Source organism: Mesoplodon mirus (genome assembly GCF_964341445.2).
Source record: "Mesoplodon mirus genome assembly, chromosome: 8".
NCBI lineage: Eukaryota > Metazoa > Chordata > Mammalia > Artiodactyla > Ziphiidae > Mesoplodon > Mesoplodon mirus.
The window spans coordinates 2,778,169-2,790,798 of NC_138984.1; the positions used below are offsets into that span (position 1 = coordinate 2,778,169).

General features: G+C 47.8%; 1 protein-coding gene and 1 pseudogene across 3 annotated transcripts in view; one reads left to right on the plus strand and one right to left on the minus strand.

Annotated features, from left to right (window-relative positions):
* Positions 1-4,322: 4,322 nt before the first annotated feature.
* ILKAP (ILK associated serine/threonine phosphatase) overlaps positions 4,323-12,630 on the plus strand; it is a 29,200-nt gene continuing 20,892 nt past the window's right edge. For both annotated transcript variants that reach the window (XR_014294804.1, XM_082629831.1), the window contains exon 1: positions 4,323-4,447. Coding sequence is in view for 1 of the 2 variants with exons in the window: in XM_082629831.1 (XP_082485957.1) it covers positions 4,393-4,447 (55 nt within the window). In the remaining variant the exon portion in view is untranslated. The remainder of the gene's footprint in view (positions 4,448-12,630) is intronic.
* LOC309809095 (heterogeneous nuclear ribonucleoprotein A1-like) lies at positions 10,340-12,323 on the minus strand (annotated as a pseudogene). The gene has a single exon. The product of its transcript is annotated as a heterogeneous nuclear ribonucleoprotein A1-like (transcript).

Below are 12,630 nucleotides of genomic sequence, written 5' to 3' on the forward strand. Positions count from 1 at the left end.
TTTTAAAAAAGAAACCTTATTTTATTTTGCTTGTGGTTTTGTGGGTCAGGATTTCATAAAGGGCTTAGCTGTGCAGTCCTTGCTTGGGGTCTCTCATGAGGTTGTAATCAGCTGTTGGCTGGGGTTCAGAACCCTAGTCTGAGTGTTCCCCTGGAATGGATGTCCAAGATGACTCATTCGACTTGGCTGGCAGTCACTGCTGGCTGTTGGCTGGCAGCTCAGCAGGGTTGTGGAATACAGTGCCTACGTGAGGCTTTTCCATCACGGCAGCCTCAGAGTCATTGGACTTCTTACTGGGTGACTGACTTCCTCGAGAGCAAGCATCTCCAGAGAACCAGGCAGAAGCTGCGTGGGCTTTTATGACCTAGCCTTGGAGATAATATAATGGCACATCTTCCACTCTCTATTCGTCCAAGTAGTCACAGCTCACCCAGGTTGAAGAGGAGGAGACTCAGAACCTACCTGTTGATGGGGGGAGTGGCAAGGGCCCACTTAGAAGAGCACAGGGGATGGGATACATTGTTGCAGCAAACTTTGGAAAATACCGTCTGCCACTCAGGCAGCTGATAATGTCCTAGGACATCCGGTACCTTCCTTATCTCTAGACAGTTTAAGCTCTCAAAATCAGAAATCTATGACCTTTTTCTAAGAGCACAACAGTGAACTTAGTCTGGGCAGTCCTGAGCAAGCACACAGGAGGCAATACTCTTGGCTCCAAACTTCCTGACGTTCCTGAGGTAGGAAGGCTTGTGTCATGAACTTGGAGAATCAAGAATGGACATATTCATCCATTCACTCATTCATCCATTCGTTCATTGATTCTTCATCATTCACCTAGCCAGTGTATGTGAGCATCTACTGCGTGCCAGGTGCAGTAACATGCAAAACCAAACACAGTTCCTGACCTCCTACAGCTTACATTTTGTTAGGAGATCCAGTCGTTAATGACATAATCACATAAATAACTGTAAAATGGCAACTATGACAAAAGCCATAAAGGAGAGGTGTAAAGGGGGATTGTACTTAGGTCACTCAAGAATGGTTTTCCTGAGGAATCGATTACTGAAATCTGAGGAACAGATGAAATTTTCCTCGAGTGGAGGACCTAGAAGAACATCCCAAGCCAAAGGACCCACATGAGAAAATGTGCTGGGACCAGAGAGAGAAAAACTAGTGCAGGGATTGAGAAAAGGCCTCAAGGAGAAGCCCGAAAGGAGGCCATGATTCGGTGACACAGACTTGGTGGGCGCAGGGGTCAGGGGGTGGATTCAAAAGGCAGTCAGGGATAAAACTGATAGGATTTGGTGATGGAGGGTGTATTTGTTATCTATTGTTGCATAACAAATTACCACGATTGAGCAGCTTAAAACCACATCCATCTGTTATGGCACAGTTTCCATGGGTCAGGAGTCCAGGCACCATAGAGTCCTCTGCAAGGCTGCAGTCAAGGTGTGGGCCTGGACAGAAGTCTCATCTGAGGCTCGACTAGGAAGGACCAGCTTCCAAGCTCACAAGTTGTTGCAGCACCCGTTTCCTTGTGTGCTCCTGGATTGAAGCCCTCCGCTTCCGTCAGCTGGAATCCACCCTCAGGTCCTCGCTGTGGCCCTCTCCATTCTGCAGCTCACAGCATGGTGTCTTGCTTCTTCAAAGTCAGCAAGAGAGAGTCTCTTAGTGTTGCTGAAACTTGGCCTCTGTACACCGGCACCGGATTAAATCTCGGAGACAGAGTTTTGGGTGAAATAGAAAGAAAGCGCTTTATTGCTTTGCCAGGCAAAGGGGGCCACAGCGGGCTACTTCCCTCAAGACTGTGTGTCCCTCCCTGGAGGGGGTAGTGAGGAGTCTTACAGAGTTCAAGGAACAGGGCGTGGTCAGCTCATGGACATTCTTCTGATTGGTTGGTGGTGAGGTTATTGGGAATCAGCATCATCAACCTTTTGGTTCCAACTGGTTTGGGGTCTATGTGCTTGTGGGCAGCATACAGTTAACTTCTTCCACTTGGTGTGGGTTTCAGTATCTGCAAAACAGCTCAAGGGGTGTGGCTCAGAATATTATCTAGAGTCCTTGAGGAAGAACTAAAGGTTCTTGACTTTGTTTAATGACTAAAGTATTATTATTTTGTCTTGTTTGACTGTTTTCCTTTCTTTCTGCATTTTGTCACTTCTCTGATTAAATTTATTCTTTGACTAAAGTTTTTCTACGGACAAAAGGCAGGTGGAGGACATGGGTGGGAGTCTATTCTGAGAAGTCCTCATAGGATCCTGCTGGGTCACACTAGCAGGATGGGTGTCACTAACCTGTGTGAAGGAATTACATCCACGTAATCACATAGCTCCTGACACGTTTGCTGTACTCTATTGACCAGAGCAAGTCACACCAGCCACGTTCAAAAGATGGTGACCACACAAGAGCTGAATACTAGGAGACGGAGATTGTGGAAGCCACCTTGGCGGCTATCTTCCTAAGAGGGATTCTGGGGTAGGGACACAGGGAGGTGTCAATCCTGGAAGGAGAAATCGAAGGGGATACGGTGAGGAGTCGAGAAAATGATTTTGGTTGGGACATGTTGAGTTTGAGGTACTTTTGAGACATCCAAGAGATATCACATGAGTGATATTTGAACATGTGGATCTGGAGCTGGTAGGAAACATAAATTAACGAACCACGTTTAGATGAGTGGTAATTCAAGCCAAGTGGGGATGAGATTTACCGAAGGAGGGAGTGTGGGATGAGGAGGACCCAGGATCAAGTCTTAAAGAATTCCATCAGTTAATCGCTGGGCAGAAGACGTGGGCCTGCAAAGCAGACAGAGAACAGGCGTCAAACCAGGAGAGCGATGTGTTCCACAAACCAAAGGGAAAGAGACACTGACCGTGTCATACCGCTGGGATTCATGTATGGTGATGACTAAAAACATCACCTCCATTTAGCCACAGAGTGAGAAATGACTGGTGAGCTTAGCAGGAACAGTTATGGGGAAGTGATGAGGTGAAGCTAGGTTGGGGTGGGCTGAGAAGTGGATGAGAGGTGAGCAAATAGGACTGTATTGCTACTTTAGAGCATTTCTGCAGGGATGAGGCAGTTCATCTGTTAAAGGGAGAGCAGAGAGCAGTGAGGGTTTCAAATAGTGGTGAGTGAGCAGGCAAGCAGATGAGAGGCATGAAGGCCTGCTGAGCCCAACAATGTCCTCAGCCAGAGATCACCAGAAACACACCTGCAGTCGCCGGAATTGGGTTATTACTCATCCCAGCCAGGGAGACTGCTACCACGGGAAACCTCAGTAAAGGGACGTGCAGAGGACTTACAACATTTGGGTCTGTGTTAGTTGATTTGGGGACACATTTAAGGAAGCAGGGCTTTGCTCTGGATTGGATTATGCCAGGAAAAGGAGGCAATTCCTTGACTGGGTGTCTTAATAAATCGTATCTTAAAGGCAGGAAGACTAGAGAAAGCCTAAACTTGTAATTGGTAAAGAAGCAGCAGTCACTCTTATTGGCCAAGACAGAAAGACGTTTGGTCACTTTTGTGGCTTGGCCAACGCTCGTCTTTTCGTCTGTGTTCAGACGTGAAGAGAGGGGCCTCGTTTTTGGCTTGATCGGTCATCAGAGCCTGATGTCGTTTTATGAACCTGTGTATATTCAACAGAACACCGAGGCCCAGCTGTGTGCCAGGCCAGCTTCCTGACGTCACTGCTCTCTGGAACCTGCCATGGACGCTCCCTTTCCCCTCCCCCCACGTGCCCAGATGGCGGCAGTCGAGACATGCCTCCTCTCCACTCTGCATCTTAAGGGGCCACTCTATGAGGCTTCGGCTTCTCAATCGCAAATTGGCCAGGGATGCAGGCCCACCGTGGTGGTGTGAGGATGAAGGGATGGAACCGATGTGAAAACCCCATAAAGCTTTCCGGGCCACCAGGGCTCACTACAGCTGCCCTCGAGCTCAGACATGTCTGTCTGGAAGGGCCTTCTTGGAATCGGACGCCCGTGCCTCGGGAGAGCAGGAGGGGCCCGGGAACGGCGTCCGAGAGAAACATGACACCGTCCGCGGCACTTCAGCCCTGCCCGCCCAGGTATCCGCTCGCGCAGCCGGCGGAGAGTAGACCTGTGCGCGTGCGCGCCGCCGCCCCGTCCCCCCCTCCCCGCCACCCCAATGCCCGCGCGCAGGCCTTTGGGGCGGCCGGGCCACGCCGCGCGCCGATTGGTGGCGTTCCGGGCCCGCCTTCGGGTGATTGATGGCTCCCCGGCCGCCACCGCCCAGCTGCCGCTGCCGCCGCCGCCTCCGTCTCCGCCTCGGCCGCAGGGTGTGGAGCCCGCCGCCGCTCGCGGGCTGCGCGTCTGCCGCCGCCGCCGCTGCCGCTGCCGCCGCCGCCGCCGCCGCCGCCTCCCAGCCTCCGCGATGGACCTGTTCGGGGACCTGCCGGAGCCCGAGCGCTCGCCGCGCCCGGCTGCGGGTAAGCGGATGGCCGCCCGGACTGTGAGGAGAAGGAGGGCGGGCGGGCGGCGGCCTGGAGGCCGCGGCGTCTGAGGCGGCGGCGGGGACGCGGGAGGGCGAGTGCGGCCTGCACCGGCGCGGGGAGCTCGCGGTCTCCGCCATGTTCGCTGCGCAGGAGGAGGGGACCGCGGCTCGGGGACCTTTGTGTGCGGCCCACACGTGTGGCCGCCGCGGCCCGCGCACAACCACCGCCGTCCCCTCACGGGAGCCGCGCGCCGGGTCCGCCGGCCTGCGTTCGAGCAGCTCGCCGTGTGGGCCGCGTCGATCCGGGCGCGCTCCCAGTTGTGCGTTTTCTTCGGCTTTGTTTGTCGTCTCTACCCCGGAGATGGAAGTGATCTCCGACTCAGTCCTTGTCGTTGTGAGGCCCAGAGGATTCGTCCTCTCTGCTCCTCTCGTCGGATCTAACGATTCCTGGTAGTTTTTGTTCTTTCCGGGGCCCCGGGAAGTGCCCGCTCCCCTGCCGGCCCCCGACCTCGGCCGCTGTGCCGGGTCCTTCCTGGAGGCTGGGGTTGGAGCTGCACACACGGCGGCAGCGCGGGGACCGCACGCTTGGTCCCGTGTGCCCAGCGGGTGACGGCCACGCCAGGTTGAGGTTGGCAAGACGTGTGAATGTTTTCACGGGCTAGGTACGCAGCTGGGCGCTGTGGTTTAGGGCCTTCCTGACGAGCCCAGCTTGGTGGCAGGAAACATGGAAAACTCTAAAAACGCGTTCAGGCTCCAGGCTCACCCCGGCGCCGGGGCTCAGTCGGGAAGCCGGCGGGGGGCGGGGGGCCGCGTCTGCGGCGGGGGATCCGCGGGCGATTCGGGACCGCCCGGCGCGGGTCTGGAGAGCCCGGTTCGGGAACTCCCGTTGTCGTAGGGGGAGGGGAAGGCGACGGAAGCCCTGCCTTTGCTTCCCAGGAGCCTCATTCTGCACGCAAGTGATTAAAATTGAACATGGCTAAGGGGGATGCCTGTGGGAAACGCTGAGTGTCCAGAGGAGCGACGTTTGCAGTCCGCGGACAGAGAGCGGGGAAGGAGGTGGTGCTGGCATCTGGCCTCTTCTCGGAAGCTGGGGAGACTTGGGATTTGCGGAGACTCTAGGCAAGGGAACGGTGTGCTCTTTGGGGAACGTTTCGTTCTCTAGTTGGCCTGGGCGTACCAGCGTGGAGGGCTGCTGTGACATGGGGCCCTAAAAAAAAGGCCCCCAGAGAAGGGGTTGTTGTGCCCTCCATGGGGCCTGGATTCTGGCTTGTCACACATGGACCACCAGGCTGGCCAGTCTTTGTCGGGCCATTATTCCCAGTAACGGTGCCGTGCCTCTTCCCTACCAGACATTCGTTTTGTGGATTGTTTCTTAGGTTTGTTTTCTAGATTGTTCTAGGTATGGGTGAAAACTCTGGCTTGTGTATGCACTCTTCCTTCCTCTGTTGATGGAGTATAACCTCTATCTGAATATGTTTGGGGCAGCGTTTGGATTCGCAGATGTGCCTGTGGGCCTGTCATTTTCTTGAATCGCAAAGGGACCCTTGAAATGATACAAAACTTGACAACTCTTATAGGTTGGTGCTTGGGAGGGCGTATCCAGCCCTGTCTGCGATGACAGGGTGAGGGGTGCTGCGTGAAGTTTAAACGCCCCCTTCCCTGAAGCGTGGATTCGTGAACTGCTCCCTGCCTGTGGGGAGGGCACTGACACTGTCACAGGTCCTGCTTGGCTGAGTGTATGTTTTTAAATAGCCTGAAAAACAAAGAAGGCATGCTTTCTGAATGTCTAGATGACAGAAGGCCGAGAGGGATAAGTACTCAAGTGAGTGACAGAATCGGGAAACAAAGTTATCTTGACAGGCATTTAGTTCAAACCAACAAGAGGAGTCTTAACAGGTTAAGAAAATCATTTGAACGAGAACAGAACCTGATTTCACAGTTTTGTGGAAATGCTTTGAGTTTTGAAAACTTAATTCAAAACGTCGTACTTTTTGTTTCCGAAAAACGGATCACATTGGTTGACAAAATTGAACGTAGAGAGAATGAAAGGAAAATAAAGTTGGTTTCGTGAAGTGGATGGAGAGATGAGGCTAAATCGCACCATCATGACCCTCACAAAGGATGTGCAGGTGCCACCAATTTCTGAGCTAATTCAGGGAACAATAAAAGACCTAGACACTCTCGCAGTCCCCAAACAGAGTTGTTCCAGACATGTTAGCAGACTGTGTGGTTTCTGATCCCAACCCTGCGCCTGCTGTCTTCTGCGGCTGTCCCTGCTTCTGGGCAAGACGAGTGTCGCCTCGTCCTGTCAGCCCACAGCCCACAGGTTAGAAAGGGCGCTGTGGGCACAGTATTTAGCACAGGTAGAGTACGAGGTCCGCGCTTAGTAGATGCTACTCTATGAGTTAACTTTCACAGCCATTCGAAAGGGGGGAAAATGCACTCTTCAGTGGATTTTGTGAAAACACTGCGTGTCCAAAGGGAGGAAGTATCGCACTCCTCAGATCACATCAAGTGTATTTTATTTAGTTCTTTGATTTTTGTTTTAAACGTTACATCTAATGTTCCTACCCCAAGCCTCTTAATTTTTATGGTCTGAAGAAAAATGTGGAAAGAACGCATTAAATGTTTTCAGATTTTGTGCTAAATTAGGAGGTTTCATCCCAGCCCCTAACATGTTTTGACTGCTGAGTGAAATCAGGTTTTTTATATACAGTATACATAGCTTACCTAAAAAAGGAGGTATGTTTGTTATTATCAGATAGAACTGGAATTTCTCTGGTACATCATACTCATAAAAGTGCTGACTTGATGTCTTTAAAGACTGACAGCTTATATTTGGCAGTCCAAACAAGTTAAAGGAGTCCTGCTTTAAAGTTGTTTGGGCAGTAACCTAGTTTCAGTTTTATAGGGTGGTTCTTTCACTACACCAGTACACTTTAAAGCTGATGGTCAGCTGTCAGGGACTAAATAAATATTTGCTTGGCAGGCCATCTTCAAAATATTTCCTTTTAGAAAATTGGAGATCTGAATATAAAATAAAGGCTAAGGTATTAGAAAAAACTTGGACTGATTGTAAAACTTCAGGGTTAATAAGAAAAAACGCAAGTCATAAAAATCAGAATGGATTTAGCTATGTAAAAATAAAAAGTTTCTGCAGGCAAAATAGCACAAAGGCAAAAGACAGACTGAGATGTGGTACACATTACTAAAGGTTACTATCCCTAGTAAGGGAAAGGCGCAGATAAATTAATAAGAAAAAGAGATGACCCGTTAGAAAAATGGTCATAGGATGTGTCCTGACAGTTTATAGAGGAAGAAATGCAAATGACCCATCAACCAGATGCTCAGCTTCCTCCGTCACTGGAAAGGAATAGCAAATCACTGATGTGCCATATTTTTCACCCATCAGATTTAAAAATTGGCAAGATGGTAATGAGGATGTAGAGAAATGGATATTCTCATAAAGTGTGTGGGGGGTGAAAGTTACCACAACTTTTTTTGGAACAAATTTTGGCATTTGTCAGATTTATTTATTTACCCTTTGACCAGCAGTTAGCAGATAAAATAAGGATATAAGCCTAGGGTTGTTTATTGTGGCATTATTTGTCATGTAAATAAACCAGAATCATGCTGCTTGCCCATCAGTAAGAGAACCAGACCAAGTGAGTGGCAGTGCTTCCCATAGAGAATAGTGTGCGGCTGTTGAAATGAATCATTAGACCCAGTGTGATGGCTTACATGAATAATGATATATGTAGAGTGCTGTGTATAGTATACTTCTCCCTGTTAAAAATTAAAATGCACATACACAAGTTCATGAGCATAAAGGAAAGTGGAAAGTATACAATAAACTGTTACAGTGGTGGGGAGGCGGGGCCTTTTTCTAATACATCCGTGGTATTTGGAAAACATGTACAGTGGTCCCTCAGTATCTGTGGGGGATTGGTTCCAGGATCCCCTTCGGATACCAAAATCCGAGGATGCTCAAGTCCCTTATATATCAATAAAATGGCCTAGTACAATGGCCCTCAGTATCCACAGGTTCCACATCCTCGGACGAGGAGGTCAACTGTGTCACATTTGTAGTTGAAAAGAAAATCCAGGTATACGAAGCAATTTAGGCAAAATATTTAAAAGCTTGTTGTTGCTTTACTGTACGTAGCAACTCATAGCTAATATGAATATAATCAGCCCAAGAGTGTTTTTCTCAGCATAGTATGTAACTTTCAGTAGACTTAGCTTCAGAATGTAGGTAACTTAAAACAACAACCTAGATAAGATTAACTGTAGTGAAAAACTTGTTTTCTGTCTTGTTTCTTTCTTTATGAGAGTACTTATATTTAGAACTCAGGGGCCTCTTCCAAAGTTTAGGGTCAAGGTCACACTTGGTCCAATGATTGCAGCCCCAAATACTTCGAATTACTATTTATCCAAAACAGAATGTAAGGTTCTGGCTAACCAGAAGTTCCCTTTATAGCATCTGTGACCTACAGATAGTTGTTAAAGAACCCAGATGCAAGCTGTTCTAACTCTGACCCTTTTGATGATGCAAAAAGGTGTTCCAGAGATCTTACAGAGCCTCGGGATTCTCTTTGTGGGGTTGTTTAAGGGTTAAATGAGATGATCCTTGTGAAGTTCCTAGAACAGTGTGGGGTGGGGGCAGTGTAGCACCTCACCAAGAACATGGGCTGGGAAAGCAGGCTGCCTGGGTTTGGATCTCCACTCCTGACTGGCTCTCTCTTGGACAGTTACTTAACCTAAGTGCCTCAGTTTCCTTATCAGGAAGTTACAATAATAATAGTACCCACCTCATAAGATTATTGTAAGGATTAAATCCGCTAAAATATGTAGAGCACGAGAATAGTTCCTGACGGGCAGCGAATGTTAATTATCATTTATATAAGTTGTGGCCAACAGAAATATGAGATGATCTCATTGTGTTTAATTGAAATACCACTCACAGTATTCCAGAGTGACAGAGGAGAGGAGAGGCTCGTTCTGTTCAGCATGGGAAGATGAGCCCTTCTCTGGGGCTGGTGGTAGGTTTGGGGAACTGACTTAGACTGAGTTGTCGCCAAAGGAGAGAGGCCAGGCTAGTGCTAAGCTGGAAAGTCTATTATGAGGAATGCTTGCCAGGACCGAAAATGTATTAATACCTGCGTAAAAGAGGACTTTGCCCCATTGGACATTGGATTTGGAAAGACCTGATTTAGATGGGTAGTTTAATTCAGAACTTAAAATCGGACCCTGCGTAAGGGGAAGGGTTGATTGTCTTCAGGTTGGCCTCCTCCCTGTAATGTCCCCCTCTCCCAAGATGCCTGGTGCCCTGGCCCCACTGAATCCAGTGTGATTGTTCTGGGTCATCCTATTCGGTTTTGAGTCTGTTGGAATGGGCATGTTGATGCTTAGACCAATACCGTTTGAGTTTCCCTTGGAAGTGGCTTGCTAGAATATTAGCAATTCTTGTAGGAGGATTAATACAGTGAGTAAATGGTTATCCTAAATGCCTTTTAGTGTCCTCCTAATGCTGTGTTTTGGATACTTCCCACAGAGTCTTTATGTCACTTGTGAGAAAAATGAAAGTATTTGTAATTACTTAATATCTTTAGGGTAATCCTAAGGGATAAAAATGTAATTTATGGAGTAGACATTTCCCATTTGCATTAGGGGTATAAAGCAGAAGAGTTACTTTTTGTTAAATTAGGAATTACCAGATGCTTAATGTGCTTCTGACCTAAAGACTCCTGAAGAAATTTCCTTTCTTGGAGTTTATAAATTTTAATTAAAATTTTTACTTTTTTACAAAAGTAAAATTGATACCCAGCTCATTTCTAGGCAGAAAGACAATATGGATGAAACTTTTGGAGCATACACATTGAATTGGTTTTTTATTTTTTTAAGAGGGTATTAAATTGTTTATTTATTACACATGATAATGGATGATACACAAGCTTCATTCCCATCTATATCTGGTACCATAATCCAATTTAGATATATTGCATAGGATATGCCAACAATCATATATTAATAATCAAAAAACTCCATGACTTGGCTTGGGTGACCCTTTTCACGGTGAACTCCAGGTCACAACGCAGTAACTGTCAGTTCAACTACACCAAGGTTTCAGAAGACAATAACTTCTCCCCCAAAGCAAGTTGTAAATAAATTTTGAATGGAACCTGGCATCACCCTGAAGGAATACTAACTTCACACTGTTGGGGTAGTTTACCAAAATGGCTTCGGAGTAGACTAACTTTACACAGCACATTTAAAAAAAGACACATTTATTCAGCGTCATGATCAGACTATTACACTTAGCAATCAACAGCATGGGTGCAAAAAAAAAAAAATCTACATTAAAACCCTTTGTTGGAATGCTTTACACTTTCCACAGAACAGAAACTAAAATAACCTGTTATACAATTAGTCACAAACACAGTCCTCGAGTTTTTTTGCCCGTACACATGAGTATTGTCTAAAACATGTCTTCTTGGTAGCAGCTAGGCCCTGCCACCACTGTGCTTGGCTGAGTTCACAAATCTGTTGTAACCTGTAGCTTCCCCGTCACTTCTCTGGCTCTCGGCTCCTGCTAAGCTTTGTTTCCTGGCAGTCGTCAAAACCTTCTGCCACTGCCATAGCTACTGCTGCTGCGGGAACCACCACAGCCACCTTGGTTTCGGGGTTTGGCAAAGCATTGGCCTCCACCACCATAGGGGCCAGCACTTCTGCCTCCAAAGTTTCCTCCTTTCATGGGTCCAAAATTGGAAGATTGATTGTTGTAACTGCCCAAATCATGGTAGCTTCCACCACCTCCAAAATTGCTGCCATCATTACCAAACCCATTATAGTCATCCCCACGGCCACCATAGCCACCACCACCGCGGCTGCCACCAAAGCCACCTCGGCCACTGAAGTCTCCTCCACGACAAAGTTGTCATTCCCACCAAAACCACCTCCACGACCACCACCAAAGTTTCCAGAACCACTTCGGCCTCTTTGGCTGGATGAGGAACTAGCCATCTCTTGCTCAGGTAGGGCTTTCCTTACTTCACAGCTGTGGCCATCCACAGTGTGGCATTTCTGACTGACAGTCTTGTCTACAGAGTCATGGTCGTCAAAGGTTATGAGAGCAAAGCCTCCCTTTTGGCCACTGCCTCGATCAGTCATGATTTCAGTCACTTCAATTTTCCCAGACTGTTCAAAATAATCTCTTAGATGATATTCTTCAGTGTCTTTTTTAATGCCACCAACAAAATCTTTTTCACAGTTAAGTGGGCACCAGGTCTTTGAGAATCTTCTCTTGAGATGGCCCTCTTTGGTTCCACAACTCTTCCATCCACCTTGTGTGGCCTTGCATTCATGGCCACATCCACCTCCTCCACAGTGGCATATGTGACAAACCCGAAGCCTCTGGAGCGTTTGGTGTTTGGATCTCTCATTACCACACAATCTGTGAGCGTTCCCCACTGCTCACAATGGCTCCTCAGACTCTCATCGGTTGTTTCAAAGCTCAAACCTCCGATGAAGAGCTTCCACAGCTGTTCGGGCTCTTTGGGTGACTGTGACTTAGACATGACGGCAGTGGGGGCGGGGGTGAGAAGTCAACGATGCTTACTTGGCGGCGTCCATGAGCAGAAAGGAGTAATCTACCGAACGTATCTCTGAATTGGTTTTTAAATGCATTTCTGTACTTGAACTCAGAGGAAGAAGATCAGTGTGTTGAACTTCATAGGACGTGGATGTCCACACCTTCATCTTTAGCCCTCTGTTTCCCCCACGTTCCTGTGGGCCAGTTCATGTATTTCATAGCTTCAATAGAAATTTGGGGGAAAGCTGGAGAAGGAATAATGGTTAAATTTTATGTGGAAAGGGATAATTGAGTATAAAACATTTCAGATAAGTACTTTTGGTAGGTAGATCTTTAGGTTTTTAGATAGAAAGTTTCCTCCTGGCTTTCTCCTGAGTTTACCTTGGAGTATCTGAAATCCCTCATTTTCTTCCTAGATATTTATTGAATTGGGCACTGGGCTGTTAAGGCAGATTGGCTTCCCTCAGGCCTCTCACCATCTCTGTGCTCCGTGTGTTTAAGATTCTCCCTGGTGGTTAATTCAGAATGGTACTGAAATAGGATTTTTAAGACCTGTAGATCTTTGAAGGGTCCCTTTATCTCTGAAG